Raw genomic sequence first — 21,424 nt, 5'->3', positions numbered from 1 at the left:
CCAAGGTCAGGCTGCAGCATTAATCTGTAAGTCAGGGTCTGGTCTAGGGATGGTGAATGGGCCAAATGCAGCCCACTGATGAGCCAGCAGGGCCATAGTGATGAGACAGACATGGAAGAATGTTGGTCTATGGGGCAGGAACAGCAGGGTCCATATCCATGCACAGGTATGGCTGTGACAGAGCTGGAAACCAGCATCACATCTGTCCTATGGATCACCAATGAGGCTAAGCATGGCCATTCAGTTGTATTAGTGCCCTTGGGGCTGTGGTCACAGCACTGCCTGGACTTTGTAGAAGCAGAGGGGACTCTGGATAGAAAAAAAGTGGCATCCTGAAATGAAGGATTGGACTGAAATAACAGCAGCTCATCACTTTTATGGCTTCCCTCAGCACTACCAGAGGACTTGATCTCCCACTTCTTTTCACCATCCAGAAGTCGGGTGTCACACCATGTCTGATCACCTGGACATCCTCTGTGATCAGCAGAGATGAGCTCTTTGTTTGAGCCTGAGATGCCTGGTTGAGGTTGGGATGGAGGTACCAAGGTACCAGCCTTAGCCTTGCCTTTCAAGAGAGGTGACAACTCGGGCTGTCTCAGACTAGCTTCAGCCAGCTGATGTTAAATGAGATAACTCTCCCCCCACCAGATATGTGAAAGTCTTTTGTCTGCACTGCTGTGCGATAAGAAATAACAAACAAAATCACCCCAGCTGCTCCCAGCTGCATCCATGTTTTGCATATTGCTCTGAAGTGTCACATGCTGAGAAGCCTTTGTCACCAGCTTTAAGCTGAGAATTGGAACTGAAGACAGTGTTTTTAATGAAAAATCGTTATTTCCAAGTCTGCTGCAAGTAGCGGTCATTGGACACACAGGGGAGCAATTTGCAACCCATTCCCACTCTGCTGCCAGCACAGCAGTCAGAAATAGGAAGTTGTGTGCTAGGTCATGTCTTTAAGCCACTGTGCTGTTTCCATCCATGGTTTACTCAAATGCAGAAACTTTTCTTCACTTCTCCTGCTGTCAGCACAAAGCAGAGCTTAAATGCTGCGTGCCAGGGTTGGTGCAGCCCAGATGTTGCCCACATGTTTGCAGCGTTGGTAGACATGACGAGCAAGGGGCTGGGGAGCAGAGGAACTCATGCTGGCACTGCTGTCAGACATGCAGCTAAGTGAAGGCCACACAGCCACTTTGCTGAAGAGAAATGCCTATAAAAGGTACCATGATTAGAACTGTTTACTGTCCTATTGGTGCTGGTTGCAGAGGTCTGCCATGCCAGCAAGGTGGCTGGAGCCAGTGTCATTTTCCAGCTCCATGCAGTAACTTCAGCTGATTGCACATGCAAGCACCTGATCCTGTGGAAGAGCAGCAAACCAGTGCACTTCAGGCCTACAGCTGCATTCTGGATGGCAGGAGCCCCTAAGGAATTACCATCCATGCTCTGTGGACAGCACCCGGTGAAGGGGCAAACATCCCCAACCTGCTGGGGAGTAGCAGTTTGCAATAGTGCAGGGCAACATGTCCCCAGTGCCAGCAGGAGTCATGTAGCAGGACATCCAAATCCAGAGCCACTCCTGCACGCCAGGCTCTAGCTTGAGCAAGGCAGCCGTTCGTCTTTCTATCTGGTATCTTCCTTATAAGATCAGTTCTCAATCTGGATGTCTTAATAGTTATTTATTCCATCTTATTTTATTCTTCTTCCTTTATCAGCAGATGTGCAAACTGTCAGACTTGCATTTTAACTTATCAGTAAGATACTGAAAGCCTCATTAAATTGAGGTGTTTGGAAGCCATGTCTGCAGCCTGTCCCTCACTGGGCCATGGACTGCTCTGCCAGGCAGTTCCTGGCTACCACTGTGCTTTCTGCAGAGGCTCCCAGAAAACCCAGTCATCGCAGGAGGCCATCACCATTTCAGTGCAGGAGCTGTGCACTTCAGGCTGCATCCACACCACTAACCTAACCTTGCTAAACAAAGCACAACCTCCTCATTTAGTGCAGGAAAAGACACCTGGTTATGGGCAGGGGATGATACATACCGTGATCTGAGCAAACTGATTCAGTGATGAGGAGTAGGGAGCCAGAATGGAAATGGTATACAAAATGTGTCCAGGCTGATGTGCATGCTGAGCTCTTTCTGTGTTCATTGTCAAGGGAGTCCTGGGGGTTCTGACTGCTCATCACCACTGCAGGTCGAAAGTACAAATCTCCTACTCTGACTGCACGCCCCAGTGAAGGCTCTGTGGTGCTATTTCTAGCAGTGCATACCAGCAAATTGAGCTAATTGTTGTCATTATCCACATTATCCACCATTCGGTTTTCATTGCATCTCCCTGGAAGGGTGTCAGTCAGCGTGGTGCTGTCAGTAGCTCTTCATTTTGCAGGAAAAGTGAGTGGCAGCTTGCAAGATGCACCCTGACATTAAAATGAGTTCACAGCAGGAGAACTGGAGAGCTGCCAGTATAGCAGCACACAGCATGGCCACAGTGGGTGGTGGGCACTTTGCTTGCAAGGAACTCATTTCTAGGGCATGCACGTGATGTTGAGCACAAGTCTTGTGCCTGGCAGGTAAAGGGAGGTACAGCTGTTATGCAAATAACTGCAATTCGTTTCCAGCTCCAGAAGCAAGATGGTAACACACACCCCAGATGGCTGCAGTTGTCCTTTTCTATCCCTGCCAGAAGAAACCTCCAGCCTCAGGCTGTTGTGATTGGACAAGATGAGAGGATTTCTGACTAAAAGAGGGAAGATCTAGATTGGATATAAGGAAAAAGATAGGCACTGGCCCTGGCTGCCGCTGCCCAGAGAGGTGCTGGATGGCCCATCCCTGGAGACATTCAGGGTCAGACTGGGGGCTCTGAGCAGCCTGTTCAAGATGCAGATGTCATTGTTCATTGCATGGGAGTTAGACCAGATGATCTTTTAAAGTCCCTTCCAACTCAAAAGATTCCATGATTTACAGTGTCCAGAAGCATTTAGACAGACTTATGGTCACTCTTGGCTCTGGCTTGCCAGGCTCCTGGCAGTCTCCATTTAATTGGCTCTATCACTTTGTTCCCACGTCAAAAACATGTTTGGCAGTGAGACTGGGGAGAGAAATTTCCTCCACAGATCAGAGCAGTTCATTCTCCCTGCCCTTCATCAAAGATGTGCCTGAGAGATCAATTGGGTGCATGCCCCTCCACCTCATGAACCTTTTAATGCATCCCAGTTCAAAGCAACTTGTGGCTTGTGCTTAACACTCATTTTTATTCCAGAACGAGCAAGGAATAAATTGGAACTACTGGCAGTTTTCTGTATTCTGTGCCTTATCATAACAGCACTGTGCTCCCCTGGGAAGCCTGCCCTGAATTTGTGTACACGGGTTTGAATGTGTCCAGAGGCACTGGCTTTGAAAATGAGTGTTTTGTATCTGTGTAGAGCAAGAGAAAGCATTTGCTTTCCTCTGAAGGTCCAGCAGGGACCAGCAGAAGGAAGGCAGGAGTACAGCAGGTCTATCCCAGCAGAGTGCAGTGGGGCTTTGCCTCACTGTGTGGTTGGTACAGCTCTCATGGGCACACAAGGTAATGTTGTGGCTTTGTTTGTTGCAGATATCAACATGGCTGGGGAACCTAAACCTAACAGACCTAAAGGGCTGAAGAGAGCAGCCTCCACGTTATACAGGTAGGTCACCATGAACCTCCTGGCCCAAGCTCTCTGGGTTGGTATTTCCCTCTGTCTTGTCAGGCTTTCTCCTCCCATGGCCTTTCCTGAGCCTGACTCTTGCAACACCACTCAGGGCTGGGCTTAAGGGATCAATCAGTGGCAGACACAGGGCTGGCCAAGGCCTGTGCTGTTGTGAGGCTCCACCTGGGCATGGCCTGACCCACAGACAGTGTAGGATGTCATCAGATCAGTAATTGGAGGTGACCTCGGAGATAGCTGGTCAGGGGAAGTCCCAAGGGAGCCAGTGCTTCCGAGCAGTGAAGAGGACACCGAGCAGAGGGATGAGTGGGACATAGGGTAGGTCTATGGGAGATGTAAGGTGTTACAGATGTCAGAGTGAGTCTTCAGTGCCATTCTTGCCAACTCTAGAGACTTCATCATGATTCTCATGACCACGGATGGTCTGGAGCTGTGGGAGTGTGGGAAAAGCTTAAGAGGTTTAAGAACCCAAAAACAAATAGCAAGATCCCAAAATGTGTTTTATTTATGCATTTGACTGATTGCATTCACATGAAGACTAGGGCACTAAGTCAGTATTTAGAAAGTGTGATGTTGAGAAGGCAAGAATAAGGTTAGTACCGGTGTTACAGGTGAATGTTGCAATGAAAGAGAATCATGAGAAGCAAAAGAGAATCTTGAATTGCAGCTGAAAGGGACACATCTCCCTTCTGCACCTGGGCCCAGCATCCCCAAGGAGCTTGTGGTAGGCTTTCAGGGTGACTGGGGCGACACTGGGCAGATGGTGGTTGTCCAACTAAGCTTAGGTTGGCTCAGTTGTCTTCTGTCTCCCCCAGCTAAAACCAGGAGGGTAATGTTGGGAAAGGGAGCATCACCTGCATAGACCTGCTGCTCTACATGGACTATCACAAATCCATGAGGCCAGATGGGATCCACCTGAGTGTGCTGAGGGAGCTGGCAGAGGTGATTGCCAAGCTTCTTTCTGCCATCTGTTGGCAGTCCTGGTCAACTGGGGAGGTCCCAGATGACTGGAGAGTTGCTCATGTGGCACTCAGCTGTAAGAAGGGTTGTAAGGAGGATCCGGGAACTACAGGCCCGTCAGCCTGACCATAGAGCCAGGTAAGGTTATAGAATAGAGTGAGATCTTGAGTGAGATCACATGTGTGCAGGACAACTGGGGGATCATCAGTCCCAGGCAGCATGAGTTCACAAAAGGCAGGTCCTGTTTGACCAACCTGATCTCCTTCTGTGACCAGGTATCCTGCCTGGTGGATGAGGGAAGGGCTGTGCATGTAGTCTGCCTAGACTGCAGCAGATCCTTTTGTCACTGTCTCCCACTGTCTTTTGGAGAAGTTGGCAGTCCACGGCTTGGGTGATTACACTCTTTGCTGGGTAAAATACTGTCTGGATTGCTAGGCCCACAGAGTGCTAGTGAACAGAGTTACATCCTGCTGGTGACCAGTGGTTCCCCAGGGGTTGGTATTGGTGCCTGTGTTGTTCAGTATCTTTATTGATGATTTGGATGTGTGAATTGAGTGCACTTTCAGTAAGTTTGCAGATGGCACCAAGGTGGGGAGAAGTGTCAATCAGCCTGGGGGTATAAAGGCCCTACAGAGGGATCTGGACAGGCTGATGGATGGGTTGAGGCCAATTTGATGAAGTTCAATCCGGCCAAGTGCTGAGTCCTGCACTGTGGTCACAACAACCCCGGGCAGAGCTACAGGCATAGGGCAGAGTGACTGGAAAGCTGTGCAGAGGAAAAGGACCTGAGGGTGTTAGCTGACAGCTGGCTTAACATGAGACAGCAGTGTCCCCAGGTGACCAAGAAGGCCAACAGCATCCTGGTTTGTGTCAGAAATAGTGCAGCCAGCAAGAGCAGGAGGTGATGGTCCCCCTGTGTTATGGGGAGCAGCTGAGGGATTGTAAAGTCTGGAGAAGAGGAGGCCCCGGGGAGACCTCATCACTCCAACTCCCAGAATGGAGGTTGTGGCAAAGTGGGGGTCAGCTTCTGCTCCCAGGTAACAGCAATAGGACGAGAGGGAACAGCCTCAGGTTGCACCAGGGGAGCAAACTGCTTTTACATTGCTCCAAAGGTCTTAGTGTAGATTTAAGCCATCTTGGCTCTTAGCCACAATTTGGCCTTCTGGTTTTGCAGGGAGAAAAAGTACATCTGTGCATCATCTCCACTGCTGTATGGAAATGTAGATGACACAAATCCTTCTATGTAGTTGTACACATACAACTTGCATGGTGCCATAATGCAAATCAATTCATTCCATATATTATGTGATAGAGCATTTCTTTGTCAGCATTTACTCTTCATCTCTGCCTTGACCACTAATCCTCTGTTGAAATGATCGGTGTTTCAGCCTTCCAGGCTGCCATGTAGCTGAAGAGAGAGATATTTGCTTCCTCCCACAGATATGGATGTGCTAAAATATGGGCCAGAGACTGCTCTGAGCTTCAGCAGTATTTCATCCCAGATTGGTGACAGATTTAAACTTTGCCATCTGGACTAGCAGTGCTTACGCTGTCTCGTGGAAATCCAGGAACTCAGGTTTGCAGTGAGCTGTGGTTGTAGCATTTCCTAATCATTGTAAATTGTTCTGAATCTTAGGCTTGAAGAATCACAGCACAATAATTTATAGAAATGCTGTGTTAAACACACAAGATTACTTTTTCAGTGGTTGGGTTTTACTTTGCCTAGCCATCTCTGCATGAGAGAGGCGAGTATTAGAGAAGGCAAGACAAAGGATGTCTCATTTTGGACATAAAGGAAGCAAAAATCTTGACAGTCTTATGTGATCCATCAGCCCCAGGGTACGTTTGGTTGTTTAATTGAAATCCCTTGGGAGGTATCCTCCCATCTACCTCCAGAAGGTAGAACATAACCCCAGGTTCACACCATCATCAGTTTTTGGAGGTGGCTTTACAAAAGCCAGACAGCCAGTTGGTATAAAACCTTGCTCCCATCACTGTTCTGCCCTGATCCTTCCATATCTTCATGTCCAGAGAGGATTTCCTGGGGTATTTTGGGCTTTTGGGTTGGTGCTCCTCGCATACTGGGACCTGGCTGGTCAGTGCTGCAGGCTGTGAGGAGCAGATGGCTCTGCCCTGGGACATGCTGCAGGGCCGTGGAGCAGACAGAGCTGTACTGACCATAGACCTCTGCCCTTCCCAGTGATGTTGCTGCTAAAAGGACAGGCAGCCTTGGGACAATCTAAGTCCTTCAGGGGCCACACAGCATGATGGGCACAGACCCCCACTGACATTTCCGCAGCTTGTGGATACAGCTGGACAGTGTCCTTCAGCCCAGCTGGCATCCACATCCCTTACTGTACCCATTGCAGCCCAAAAGCTGCAGTCACACCACCTCCAACCAGCAGAGCAGTGACACCCTGTGCCCCTCGGTGCCAGATTTGCCAGCACAGGGCAGAGAAACAGAGGTCAACAACGATACCCTTGGGGTCCAGCACTGGCAAGGATTTGTGCAGCCTTTCTGCATCCCCCAGTGTCTCAGAAGTGCTGGGCTCCCTTCCAGCATTTCTCTCCTATCTTCCCAGCTAGTTGCAGGAGGAAAGAACCTCACACCAGCTGTGCAAGGCTTTAAAAGCTCTCTGTTTAATCACGGCCAGATTTTCCAAGTAGCTTTCCAGTAGATATTATTTCTACTGCTGCACTAATTAAGGTTGTGCAGTTGTTCATAGAAGGATGTGAGCTGAGTGCAACCTGTTGCCTGTGACAGTCAGCCCAGGTGATTAAAAGCATGGCCACTCAGCTTCATGTTTGCTATTCAGGTACATGCTCAGAAATGGCACCTCGAATGTAATGTAAATTCAGCACCTAAAAACAATTGCCCTTCAATTAGAAACGCGTGGGTTCTGCACCTTTGTGAGTTGCTACTAAACGTTATTTAATTGCTCGAGAATAGCAGTGCAGAAGGAATGCAACAGGAGTCGTGCTGCTTGACATGGCCTTACAGGCTTCTGCTGCCTCTCTCTCTGATTGTCCCTGCTTTCGTTTTAAAGGGCACAGTGTCACCAACTGATTGAAAAACAGCAAAAATTATTCATGTACATAAAGGAAGCCCTGTCAGGTCACTGAGTAATGATTCATCCACCGCAGGAAAGTTTATCCTAAGTGCAGGGAAATTATCGGGTGTGCACATTTCAGATAAATCACTGAAGCTAAGACTTTCCACTGGCATTTTTCTATTCTCATGTCAGAAGAGCTGCCCTTTGCTCCATGCCTGACTTCCAAGGCTGCTGGTAAGAGCATCCAACACTGCCTCCCTCCTCCCACAGCCTCCTGCAGAACCGGCCATGACCTGGATGGTGTGTTACAGCAGGGTTCAGACTTGAGAAATAAACCCTTTTTTGAGTCTTCTGCCTTCCTGGAGAGCTGTGTCGTGGTTTCCAGGTGATGAAAGAAGCTGAGGTCAGAGTGTTTGCCATCCCTCACCGCAATGAATCGGAGTCAGACTCTTCTCACACACATTCAGCCCTCCACTCTGTCGGGGCTTTCATGGGGTCTGGTTGTCTGGACTCCCTTTGTGTTCACTGCATTTGAACAAAAAAACCCACTTCCATCAGTGCCGTTCGTTTGACATCATTTCAGATGTCTGCTTTTGGCTGTGATGAGCCATGGCCTGGAATTGCCTCTTGCTTGGATGCGTTGGGATGTGTTTGCATTCCTGCTGGCTGAAGTTAAACAAGACACATCCCATTGTTTTTTGGGGGAAGTCAGAACCAGCTCTCCAGGATAAATAAGCATCTACTTCCTTTTGGAAATTACTTAAAGAATATTTGGGGTCAGAGTAGGATGATTCCCCTCATCCTGGCTTTCCACCCACAAAAATTAGTAGGTGGCCCTGGACCTCACATCCTGCACATGGGGTATGCTGCGAGCAAACCCTGCTCTGAGCCCATGGGTCTGCTGGTGGGGAGCAGAGGTCTGGAGGAAAAGCCAGCTCAGATCCAGCACCTCACACATGATACAGGTGAGAAGAAAGCAATGAGAGTGTTTCTGAGTCATGCCAAATGCCCCCCAGGCTTCGAGTTGCTCATCAGTCTCAAGTTGCCTTATGATCTCTGATCCCTGATGATCTACCCAACAAGAGATGGTCCTGATTCTTCCCAACCAGAGTCCTTGGGCTGCATGGAAAGGTCCCCACTGTCCTCTCCTGCCCATGGATACAGGGAACATTGGTGTCCTTGCTGGAGTTGGCCAGGAGCATTTCACCTGAGCCTGTTGGGTTTGACGAATGTCACAGGATTGTAGCAATTTCATTTAAGTTGCAGCTAAAGAAAGAAAAAGAAAGGTAGCGTGGGAGTCTGACAGCATAGCAACATCCTCCTTCAATTTTCCTTTCAAATGACATCTTATTTTGATTCTATTCTGTGTTTATTGGATTCAAACAGAATTGGAGTCAAACATGCCTAGTGATCAAAATAGATTGGAGAGCTGAGGGCAGCAGTTGTTCTTGGAGATTTGCTTTATTTTCAGGTTTCATCCCTGGGCCAAATGGAAATAAAGTTACTGGTCTTGAAAAAAATACATCTCCTCTTTCCATACGAACAGGCTGGTTATATTCCAGCAAGAGCTGATGCGGTAGGAATTACCTTTGCCTTTCGGCTGCAAAAAGCATAACAGAGAATAAATACAGACCATGCAGGGTTTTGGATGGGAGGCTGCTGTGAGGCCAGCAGGTGTGGTGTCTTCAAGCCAGGTCAGAAGGGGAGGGTGGCAAACCAAAGTGCAAGGTGGGATGGTCAGTGCCAGCACAGATGCCTTGGGTTAAGGTTGAACCATGCTGTCTAGCAGACACCGTGGCCAGCCATCCATCCTTTGTGTCACTCCTTCCTTACAATGCAGGACACCATATTTACTCCTGAGCTACATACCTGAGTGCTCACCCTACCTTCTTCCTATCATCATCTCCTGTTCCTATTAGTACTTTATGTTTTCACTATACACCTGTTGCTTTCAAGGGCTGCATTGTCTTTCTTCACAGCAGCACAGCTTTCCATGCAACCAGTAGTAATGCAGGCAGCAGCACACAGGATGTATGTAGGGAGGGTCTTCCTGGGAGAAGGGAACTTAAAACATCTTCAGTAGCAAAGATGTTAAATGAATAAATAACGCCTTCTTTGTGACTTCTTCCCTACCAATTGTATACAACATGAATTGTAGCAAGGCAGCAGCAGGGCAGGTAGGGCTGTGTCCTATTGATGTGGGCACAGTCCCAGCATATAAAGTGCAGGAGGGAGGGATGTCAGCAGTGCCCTGGGAGCAGTTAAACCAGTGCAGTACAGACACAGCCCCTCAGCCATGCATGGAGCTCTTCTGCCAGTTGTGCTGGTGCTGGAGGGCTGCCCCTGGGACTTGGTCTCTGTTTGGAACATGGGCATCCTCACAGTGCATGTGTGGACAGTTGCTCCCAGCCCCGCTCTGTAGATGTTAACCCATCTGCACTTCTTGCTTCTCCCTCAGGCAGCCCCAGCTTCACCCAACATCACCCCCTGTGTGCTGCACCGACCCCGTGAAGACCCAGGACCGTGAAGGTGGGGTGGGTGGTGGCTGTAGGAATACTTCGTCAGCAGTAATTAACCTGTGTCACCCTGCTTCTTCCTGCAGCGGCTATGACTTCGACTACGACTATTACAGAGACGACTTCTACGACAGGTGAGCTGGGGAGGCCACAGCCAAAGGAGCTTTTCTGTGAGCTGTGAGGGGCAGTCGTGGGTCCTGGCAGCAGCACCCAGTGGTCTGACCTGCCACATCCTGGGCTGTGATGCTTTAGCTCCTGCTTCCTCTATGTCCCCACAGGCTTTTTGAGTACCGGGGCCGGGTGTCTCCGGTGCCCAGGGTGGTTCCAGTGAAGCGGCCGCGGGTCACCATCCCCCTCGTCCGGCGTGTGAAGGCAACGCTCCCCGTCAAGCTCTTTGCTAGATCAGCTGCCATTGCCAACAGCTCAGCCAAGCTGAAGTGTGAGTGTGTGCGTGCAACCCCAGAACACCTGCAACCAGCAACATAGGGAGGGCTTTTCAGAAGCCCACGAGCTGCAGATGAGGCAGGAGAAGGTGTAAGCACAAGGGCTTACCCTTCGATCCCCACCAGTGCCACAATGGGAGTGATGGCACTTCCAAGTGCCACGTCCTGCCCCATGCAGGATGGTGTATGGCATGGGATATCCCTTTGGCTAGTTGAAATCAGCTGTCCTGTTTCTATCTCCTCCCAGCTCCTCATGCCCTCCCTCATTGATAGGACAGTAGGAGAAGCAGAGAAAACTGGAATGTCCTTGGCTCTGTACAGAGCTGCTCAGCAACAGCTGGATGCAGTATCAACATTGTTTTTCTCCTAAAACCAAAACACAGCATCATTCCAGACACTGTGGAGAAAAACAACTCTGTCCCAACTGAAACTAAGATAGCTCCTCACTACAAGAAAGACATTGAGGTTATGGAGTGTGACCAGAGAGGAGCTGTGAGGGGTCTGTAGCACAAGTCTGGAGGTGTTCAAGAAGAGGTTTGATATGGCACTGAGGGCCATGGTCAGTGTTCCTGGTGGGGATGGACTGGGGTTGGACTAGAAGACCTTAGAGGTTGTTTCCAACCTTAATGATTCTATGATTCTGTGAGAGGCCCCAGCGCAGGAGAGCTCATTGCAGCTCTTAACAAAGGCTGTGCTCCCATTTCAGCCCATGTTGGCTGACACCTCTCTGTCCTTTCCTTCCAAGTGAAGTGCAGCGAGCTTCAAACAATCAAAACTGAGCTGACACAGATCAAATCCAACATTGACGCTCTGCTGGGCCGGCTGGAGCAGATTGCTGAGGAGCAGAAACAGTCCACAGGTCAGTGGAAACACCGATTTGTTCCTCTCAGTGTTCAGAAGAAGCAGAAAACAGCACAGAAGTACCAGATGGTGTTGAAGCATCTCTACAAAATAAGTGGTGAAAAAAACATTCTGTGCTGCCAATTATTAGGGGCTGCCAAAATCACACACCCAATCCCCTCCAACTATGGAATGGGAGATTTTTTCTCTCCTGCAGCACAGTTTGATTTTGCTCCGTTTGCCTTATTGTTTGGGTTACTTCTGCCTCCCACACTCAGAGGGATGCAGAAGGGGGGGGCAGTTCTGCTGCTTTTTAGAAGCTCCTTCAAAACTAGCAAAACTTCCCATTGCAGAAGAAACCCTCAAATCCATTATTTACACAGTCCTGGGGCCCTGTGGATTAATCTGATCAGGCTGCAGCCATCACCTCCTGATCCCGATGCCTTGGCTCTTGCTCTCACAGAGGTACGGAAGAAGGTGGATGGCAGCAAAAGTGAAGTCTCGCAGGAAGACACAGCGTCAGAGGCAGAGGTCAACACGGAGGAGCCGCTGAATGGGGATGAGGGAGAGGAGGAGGGCCTTGCACGGGATGAGTGTGAAGATGAACTGGTAAGAGAGGCTGGCTGTCGTGTCCCTCCAGCCAAGTGGATTCAGCAAGGGACCACAGTTTTACCAGAACTTATTAAACTCTCCAGGACAACAGTTTTCTCCTCCCAGAAGGAAATTGTTGTGTTTAATCCCATGACTGTTCACAGCTTGTTCTTCCTAGCTGTTCTGCGGCTTGCAAAAGCTGTGACCTCATAAATGCTGCAGAAACACTGCTGTGTTCTGAAATCCAAACTACTTTTATCTTTGATTTCAAAACATTTCATTAATGGTTTAATTAAGTTGCTTTGCTCCAAAGGAAGTGGATCTCAGATGAATGGAAACATATGTTAAAGACAGACCATGTTGTGTTGTCTGCACTTTCTTAACAGCATGCATTTGCAATGCCCTTTTGTCCAATGGACACCAAAAGGCTGAAATGTGGTTTTGAAGTCTCAGCAGGCCACTCTGTGATGCTGAGCAACCATAGCAAGGGCAGCAGTTTCCTCTGAGTGTGGGTTTCTTCTGTGCATATCAGCTTTAGTCCTGCCCTGAATAAGGACTGGTGAACCGAGGGAGCAGATTTTTGTGAGCCTTTCCCAGTACACAGCACTGGTGGCACCAGAAGTGAGGATGGAGCTCACCGTCCCTTTCTTCTGCCTCACCCCATCATCACTGGGCTGGTCATGTAGAATTTCATTCTACCTCTGGCCAAAAACCTTAGGACACTGGCTGGCTGTTTTCACTCTTCCACTTTACCCCACTGGATGAGGGATCTGAATGGGGTCTTTTAGTTGTTTCAGTTTCTGGGGCCTCATAGATGTTATCTGTGACCATGTCTAAATCTGAGATGATTAAGGGGAGATATCATAAGAGACTGCTAGAAGGAAGAAAGGCAAAAGCTGGCCTCCTTCTCTATATCAGTTAGGATAGGGAAGGCCAGGTTTATATCAAGGGAAACAGGTGGTAGAAATTAGGAGATAACTCACTGATGGTGGTGATGATAAAGGAGCACGCAGATTGTCAACAGAAAATATGGACTTCTCTGCCATTCACGGGACAGGAACACAGATTGGATAGGTATCTGCTGGAAAGGATTTAAGAATCATAGAATGACAGATTGGCATAGGTTGAAAGAGGCTTTAAGATCATCCAGCTCCAACCCCCTGCTGTGGGCAGGGACATCTCTCACCAGATCAGGCTGCCCATCTATCCAGCCTGGTCCTGATGGAGCATCAATAGCTTCTCTGAGCATCCTGTGCCAGCACCTCACCACCCTCATCATGAACACTTTTTTCCTTGTATCTAATCTAAATCTACTCTTTTCCAGTTGAAAACCATTACCTCTTATCCTGTCACTACATAACTTTGTAAAAAGTCCCTCTCCATCTCCTTCAAGAAGAGATTATCAGGGATGGGTGAACAAGTGCACTGTTTCAGGCCCTATCACTTCTATTTTCTGTTATTTTCAGGTTTAAAAGCAGCACTGAGTTCAGAAATGTTTTACTGCCAACTTCAGACAGGCTCAGATGTGCTCAGCGTGAAGCAGGTTAATGTGTGGAACTTGTCTGCAGGGGTGTTTTCTTAAGCACCGCAAGGCAAATCACAATTGCCATCCTTTACATTTTGCTCCTGACCTTTGAGCACTGAGCAGTTCTGAAGCCTTTCCATTTCCTGGTGAGTGAGTCCTTCATCCCGTGTCTCTGGCTCACAGCCATCAGCTTACAGACTGCCACTGGGCTCAGGGGTCTGGGAGGGCACAAGACAGACCTAACAAGTTAACTAGGAACAAAAACAACCCTTGGAGCACCTTGGCCTTTTCCATCAGCTTTGTCACCAGGTCATTGGGTCCCTTTCTTCACTGAAGAAAGGGCTTAATTTTTCCTTAGCTTTCCTTTTACTGCTGGCATACCTACAGAAGCTCTTCTTGCCCTTTGCATCCCTCACCAGTTCCAACTTCTGCTGGCTTTTGGCTTTCCTAACACTGTTAGCTCAGCTGGAGCGATGGCTCTGTATTCTTCCTGAGTGGCCCAGCCTTGCTTTCACGTCTGGGTCCCATTCTTTCTGTAGGAAGAAGCTTGGTTTGGCCCTTGCTGTACATTCTTGCTGGTCTCATGCCATGTCTGCCCAACCACACAGCAGGACGGGCTGTTCCCACGCTTTGAGGCAGGTGATTTTGAAGGCAGACCAACTCCTCTATGCTCTGTGAGCCGACAGAAAGGTCTCCTGTGAGCTTCTGCCCAACAGACCCCAAATCTGCTCCCTTAAGTCCAATTCTGCTGTTTGTCATAGTCATTTCTCTCAGGAAATTCAACTTCACTGTCTTACTGCCACTGCAGCACAGACTTCTTCCCACCTTCACACTGTTGTCTGGATCTGCCTTGTTCATGGGTCACATCAGGCTGACCCCTTGTCAATCAGCTGCATCAGGAAAGCTTTCTTGATGTTCACCAGCAGTCTGTGGGGTTGCTTGCCCCCAGCCCTGTTGACTTTCCAGAAGGCAGCAGGTTGGTCGGGTCCATGAAGAGTACAAGTGCCTGCAGCCAGCAGGTTTCCTCCAGCCATCCTCAGTAGGTTTTGTATCACACGGGCTGCACCAGGTGCCAACCACCATGTCACATAAGTTGTTCTGTCTCCTGATCCTCAGCCAGGTGCTCTCATCTGACTCATCGCCTGCCTTAAGGCAAATCCCCATGCATTTGAGCCCTTCCTTTGCCCAGAGCACGTGCCACCTGACTGGGTATTCCTGAAGAGCCTGTTTCCAGGGCACTACACCTGCTTTGTAACTGCAGCTCTGCAGACAAAGAAGGAACCTTTGTTCTGCTGCCAGAACTCACAAGCCTCCAGGCTTCCCATCTTGGGAATCGCCATCCACAGCTCTTTTGGGTGCAGTCTCCAGCTGTTCCTTGTTCATGCATTGCAGCCTTCAGAGTTTGACCCCCACAGGGGCCCTGCAAACACCCACTTGAATTCCCTAATTGCACAAGGCTATTTCCTTCCTCCAGTGCCCTCTGCTAACCAGGTTGGGGCTGTGCTGTCTTGCTTTCCATCTAGATCACCTATAATCACCTGCAGACATCTCTTGGCTCCATTTCCATCTGTTCATTTTCTGTCTGGGAAATAAAAAGACTACTGCTGAGCCCCTAATTCGTTTAATGATGCCATATTGCAGAATGGCTCCAGGAGGGCAACTTTCACATGCCTTATTTTCCAATCCACTCTCATATGGGGAGCAGTTCAGCGCACACTGCACTGCCATCGCAGCCTTTGGAGTGGTGAATATCCTGAGTGTTAACCTGGAGGACGAGCTGCGCCGCAGACTGGTGCAGTGTCTCTGTTCACCAGCAGTCCTTGTGTTCCCTATTTGCCATTTCAAATCAGCTTCCCCTGAGCATCTCTGTGCAGTTCCTGGGACTGCAAGGTCTGTGCTTACAGGTGTGGCCATTCCCAGGTCCCAGATAAACTTCTCACAGTACTAAAACAAGGCAAGGCTGTGCACACACACATGGTGAAGCCTCCTTTGTATGAATGCTGTGGCTACTTAATTCTCAGGTTAGTTGGCCATGTGAAAGTCAGGGGTCTGTCCAGTTGCTCACATAGAGATCAGTGCTCACCACTTGCAGCTTACACCCTGGGCTTAAAACCTTCCCCAGGGACAGGCAGCTTTCCCACTGGAGGTCTGGCTCTGGAGCAGCACAGATCAGACACCTGATTTCACTCCACTACAGGAAGGTGGGCTTAATTTCCTCCCAGTCTCTTTGAGGTTCAGCATAAGCCAGACCTCAGCACCAAGCATGGAATCACACAACGTGCTGGGGTGACTGCCCACCGTGGAATCAGCTGATCTCTGCATGTGACACAGCACGGTGGCTCAGGTAAGGCAGGATGGGCACGTGGTGATCTCCTGTTTCTGCTTCCCTTTTTCTTCCAGGAGAACAGCCATTACACAGACGTGGAGGACGCCAGACTACAGTAACCAGGTACAGCTCACAATGCTTTTCAGTCACTGATCAGCCCCTCATTTCCTTTCCTACATGACACACTGCATCTGTGAGGTTGCAGGAAAACAATGTACCCTTTTATCCCCTGTTCCTTGTCTCTCCTTGCAGCCCATTTAGAACAGCAGTGAATGATGGTGTGAGGAAAGCACGAGGCTAAACCCTGTCCTGGCACGTTGAGCAAGACAAGCTAAATTGAAGTGCTGCTGTCACCTCTACCTGGCATTCAAAAGGAGAAACGTGGCCCAACATCTTCCACCCATCTGTAAAGCAAAGACAAAGAAAACTCATCCCAGCAGATCCCCACGACCCCGCGCTATGGATTCAGAGCTCTGCAGTGAGCACAGGCAGCAGCCAAACCCTGCGTGATCCATTATCACCCCAGGCTGGGTATGGACCCAGTGAGTCAGAGATGGTACAGGGGCTGTTGGCAGGAGAGGAAGGACAACTAAGCCCAACTCAATAAAGACTTGTGAGAGCCAGAGCATTTGGTAACTGGGGGAAAAGTACTGTCTCAGTTTGGACAATTTGTGTTCTCACACTCAAGGTCACTTTAAGGAACAGGGTGCGGGGTGAGCTCTCCTGCCAGAGCCGTCACCTCCTGCTGTAGCCACAGGTACGTGGCTGCTTCCAGGCAAACAGGAGCTGGTGGCTGTGCATGTGCTGTGCTCTTTGCAGCTGCTCGAAGAGAGGAGAAGGCCAGGAGATGCTGCCTGCAGGAAAGCAAGGGATCCCAAGCAGGAGAAACAAGGCATGTGTCATCTTCAGCTGTACGGCAGAGAAGGGGTGCAAGCGTGCATCAAGCAGGTGGATACAACCCTTCTGGAGCAGCAGCTGCCTGGAAGGGCTGTGACCCATCTCCAGCCAGAGCAATCAGCCCCTGCCCTGCTGCTCACGTCTGCTCCTCAGCCAACTCCCCTGGGTCTCTGGGGCACCAGGACAGCGCTGTGCAGCCCCTGACCACCACAGTTGTGCTCCATCATCTGATGGCTCTGCGGTGCAGCGACGCTCCTGAGTGTGGTGAGGCCAATGACAGTGACCCCCAGCACAGTGTGGGTGTGCAAGTACCTCCTTCTCCTGCTTTTGACCCATGCCACGGCCTGCGAATAGGAGGCTGCAGCAGCCCTTTCTCATCACAACGCCCATAAGTCTCTCAGCCTTTCTCATCTTGTTCCTTCCTCTTCCGTGTGCTTATGCAGTTTTTCTGGGTTCAGAGGCAGATGGGGCTGAGACTCACGCAGCACTTTATTCAGATCATCGTGTCCTGCTCATCTCCCCTCTGTTTCCCACTCCCCCTGCAGAACACACACACACACACACACACACACACACACAACCAGTGCTTTGAATCCAGAATGCTGTCCACACCTTCTCCTCAGCCCAACAGCCCACATGCACCCCCCGGACTGCACAGGGTGCTCTGTAAGGGGACTCCTGCTTTCTGCTCCAGCGCTCAAAGCCACACCTCTTCTACAGCATATCTCTCTGAAGGGTGGAGGGGAAAACAGGTCGTGGGGGCATCACTTCCCCCTGCCCGGAGGACCATCCTGGAGCAAGCATGGCTCTTGAAGCACAACGTTTTATTTGCATTTCTTAGTCCTGAAGAAGTCACGAGGGAATGAAGGGATAACCGTGCTTTCCCCCACCTTGTTCCGGTTCCTGTACAATTTTATCCATTGTGTTGTACTGAGCCGTTGTAGAGCTGTTTCTTCTTAGGCTTTGAGAGATGAGCTGCGGTTTTTTTGCTATGAACTGGCTGTGATGCTGCTGTCTGGGAGAAAGGTGACCTTGTACATATGATCCTGTATAATAAAAGAAAGAAATCTAAAGAAATCTAATTTGCTTTTGTTGTCTGCTCTGCCCTGCACAGACACACACGTTTTTCTGCTGTATTTCATGTGAGCAAATCTTTTTCTCCCTGAGCTTCAGCTCTGCCAGCAGGATTGGGTTTCCTTTGCTCAGGGTGAGCTCTGAGAGCACTCCATGCCCACCCCAAACCCCATGCACTGCTCCAGCTCGATGCAGCAGCTGGTTTTAGGCCATTAGAGTGTGGCCATGGTCTCTTGGCACACAGCTGCTCTGATTCTGGTAAATTCTTGCAGAGGATGAGGGACTTTGGGAACTCTTATGCAGGCCCCTGCATGGCAGCTATCATTGCTTATGCCCTCACAAAGTGAGTTCTGTATGGGACTGTGCAGAAGATCTACTCACAAAGAGGGAAAGACAGAGCAGTGGGGCTGGGAAAGGGAACAGTCCATTCACCCTTCAGGTCATAAGGCAGCTGAGAAGCACCCTGCAGGTTTGCTGTGGAGTATCGTTATCAAGAGTAGAGCTTCACTTCTTCCTGCACACCACTCCTGTCCCCAACCCTCCCCTCCCCTCCCACTTTTCCATGCACACACACCCACAAATGTGGGGTGGGGGCTGCATGCTTAGGTCACAGCTCAGCTCCTGAACCACCTCTGAAACACTCTGCTGTCACACGGGAAGAGAATGCAGGGAAGAGTAGAACCCTATTTCTGGCTTTGCTGTGGTGGAATCGTGGTCCTTCCGTCGCATCTTGTTAGTTCTTGAATGGCTGTGAAGTTGTCCCACCCTGTGCACACCCAGCCACGTGGGAACAGCTTTCCCATGATGTCCCCATCATGATGTCCCCATGGAGTCAGTCCCTGTCACTTGATGCTGCCCTGCTGGGATGTGCCAAGACAGGGGTTGGGCATTTCCCCAAGGGGAGCATTTAATTCACTCTCTGAGGAGAAGCCACCACTGTAGAGTGACAGCTGGAATAAGTGTACATCCAGTTCCCATCTTCTGAACTGGAAGTTGTTGAAGCTTTTCCCCATCACCCACAAAGGCAAGACTGCGCTACTGAGACCTGTGGACATCACTTGCCTTCTCTCATTTGCTGCTCCATTTGCCATCATGGTGACAGCAACATTGTCTTTGCTGGAGACAAACCCAGAGGTTCCCGTCCCCTACTGTGATGCCTGCACCTCTGAAACTGTGAAACATGTAAGGTTTAAGCTTTGGGCTTAAACGTGCTGGTCTGAATGGGAAAAGACAATGTGCAAGGCTTTTTGGTGCTCCGCTCTTTCAGAACAGTGAATTATCTGTGGGAGAATTCCATACTTTCTCACACTCTTAATAAAGTTGTGGAAACATTAAGAGATGTGGTTACGTACCTCTAATGGTTCCCAGTGGGTACCAGCCATTATCCTCCAGGAAAGCATTGCCCAACCATGGATCAGATGTCAAGAAGCAAAGCAGAACCTTGATTAACAACCTGGAAATATTCAAGGAACTGTAAAAACAAGGGGTGTGCTTAGAAAGTATCTGCTGGTCTTCAGGGTCTGCCTGGAAGAGCCCAGGGGCTAATGTAGGAAAGCAATGGCTCCTCTGAAGTCTCTTCTTGGGTTTGCTCCACATCACAGTGCTCCTTCCCTGCTACTGTCCCTCCAACTGAAGCATCCTTAGAGGCAACCCCAATGTTTTTGGGGGCTGCTGGTTCCTCCTCAGCCAATACAGCCCAACTCACCCCACTCACAGAGGATCCACACTGCTGGCAGTCAGGGAAAGCTCCGATGGCTCTTGGTTGGCGATGGTAGTGGGATGGGGACACTGGCAGCAGCCCTACAGTGCAGAGCGTCCTACTCTGAGCTCAGTGTGAGCAGCTCCTGGGGGCCAAGGGAGGCAGATTCCACCATGAGCACCAGGACTGAGTCCTGGGAGATTTCAGGACCACAAGAGTGAATTCACAGGCTGGGAGCATAAGCAATCAGGAGCTTGTTTGCACATCACCATCTAATGTAATGTTGGAATAACTGCTTTAAGAACTGATGTGAAAGATTAGATCAGGAAGGAGGCGAGCAGCAGGAGTAAGGGAGTGCAGAGCCCATCAACGTGGTTTGGGTGCTCAGAGACCCACAAGGACTGAGCCCCAGTGGGCAGCAACTCAAAGCACACAGGAGATGAGCAATGCCAATACCACAAGAACAACACCAGAAGTGAAACGCTTCAGAGCCCCACCAGCAAAAGCAAGGACAGAAGATGTGTTCAGCTCCTCTAATTCGCTCCAGATCCTCCTGTCAAACCCTCTTGCTGCATGGGATATTCTTCTGAAAAACAGCTGCCTGCTGCAGATGGTGACACTCAGGGCTGCACTACGAACAGCTTTGAGAAATCTGGTCCTAAATGAACCCAAGCAGTGATCCACTGGGAATTTTCTCATCTGCAGAAAACCTTAATAGCTCATTTGAGGAGGGATTCCAGCAGGGCAGAACAATGCGCGCCCACCCATCTGCACCAGGGACACAAGTACTGTGTGCTGCCTTTGCAACTGCTCTTCATAGCACTCACCTGGTGGCCAACCAGGTCTGGGTTACCTCTAGCAGATGTGTTCCCCCAGCATAGAAGACCCTCAGGATGTCACACTGAAACTCAGTGCCCAGCAGGTACAGCACAGAGCTCCAGGTTGAGTGATACACACAGCCACAAGCCTAGTATTAAATGTGGAGGTTGGTGGCCCTGCATGCAGCAGGGGGGTTGGAGCTTCATGATCCTTGAGGTCCCTTCCAACTCGGGTCATTCTGTGATTCTGTGAAAGCATGAAAACTCTCAGATACAGAAGACATGGAGAAGAGCAACACAACTGCATCACTGTGCTCTGAGCTCCTCAGCTCTTACCCAGCCCACTCAAGCAGGGATTCCCTTCAGTGCCAAATGAAATCCAGCTCCCACATCTCCACCAGCACCATACAGTCAAGTTGCATCTCACCAAGGAAAGCACAAAGAAGTGGAACTGTTTGCCTCCCAGTTACCCATGCCTGCACACAGGCCCATAGCAAACAATGCTATCACATTGCTCTGTTAAGAAATCCATTTCTGAGCTGCTTACCTACATCCAGCATCACAACAAAATCCTTTATTTTTTTCCCCTCTGAACATAGGACTGTACTTCAAACACATCAGCCTGGCAAGCAGCAATAGCCACAAAGCACACACAGTGGATTATACCCGTTTTTTGAAGGTACGCTGGGAAAAAGGTAGGGGTTCTTTTGTTTGCTTTCAATAAAGCATCGGCTCCTGGACACAGCAGACTTCTGTGCCAGCAAAGTCTACATTGAGATGTTTTACACTCCATTACTCATCAACACCAACGCTTCTGAGTTTTCATGTAGAGAGACACAGAATACAGTGTCTGTACTCATCAGACCTCACATATGATGGGTCTGATTTATTTCAATATTAACATGAACTTTTTGATCCAACTCCGTATTTAACCCACTAAAACAGCCTAAGCTTCAGGCCCTACAGCATTTTTCAGACAGATGATTCATTTTCAAGGACAG

At 49.5% G+C, this 21,424-nt stretch overlaps 1 protein-coding gene and 1 long non-coding RNA gene across 7 annotated transcripts in view; one reads left to right on the top strand and one right to left on the bottom strand.

The window, feature by feature from the left end:
- Positions 1-17,909, top strand: part of RALY (RALY heterogeneous nuclear ribonucleoprotein) — a 93,763-nt gene extending 75,854 nt beyond the window's left edge. For 3 of the 6 annotated variants that reach the window (XM_015881353.3, XM_015881356.3, XM_085519510.1), the window contains 7 exons: positions 3,588-3,660; positions 10,297-10,344; positions 10,489-10,649; positions 11,399-11,512; positions 11,957-12,102; positions 16,010-16,058; positions 16,188-17,909. In XM_015881353.3, the coding sequence (XP_015736839.1) occupies positions 3,588-3,660; positions 10,297-10,344; positions 10,489-10,649; positions 11,399-11,512; positions 11,957-12,102; positions 16,010-16,054 (587 nt within the window). In that variant the 3' untranslated portion in view covers positions 16,055-16,058; positions 16,188-17,909. Of the gene's footprint in view, positions 1-3,587; positions 3,661-10,152; positions 10,345-10,488; positions 10,650-11,398; positions 11,513-11,956; positions 12,103-16,009; positions 16,059-16,187 lie in introns of all 6 variants that reach the window. The other 3 variants (XM_085519507.1, XM_085519508.1, XM_085519509.1) reach the window with 1 other exon arrangement.
- On the bottom strand, positions 17,640-18,454 carry LOC146757792 (uncharacterized). Its single transcript, XR_014935737.1, has 2 exons — positions 18,288-18,454; positions 17,640-17,878 (listed from the first exon to the last, which is right to left on the bottom strand). It is a non-coding gene; the product is annotated as an uncharacterized LOC146757792 (long non-coding RNA).
- Positions 18,455-21,424: the final 2,970 nt, after the last annotated feature.

Source organism: Coturnix japonica, chromosome 19 (genome assembly GCF_054131305.1).
Source record: "Coturnix japonica strain WE chromosome 19, WE-NBRP24, whole genome shotgun sequence".
NCBI classification, from domain to species: domain Eukaryota; kingdom Metazoa; phylum Chordata; class Aves; order Galliformes; family Phasianidae; genus Coturnix; species Coturnix japonica.
This window is presented reverse-complemented; position numbering and strand designations above follow the sequence as displayed.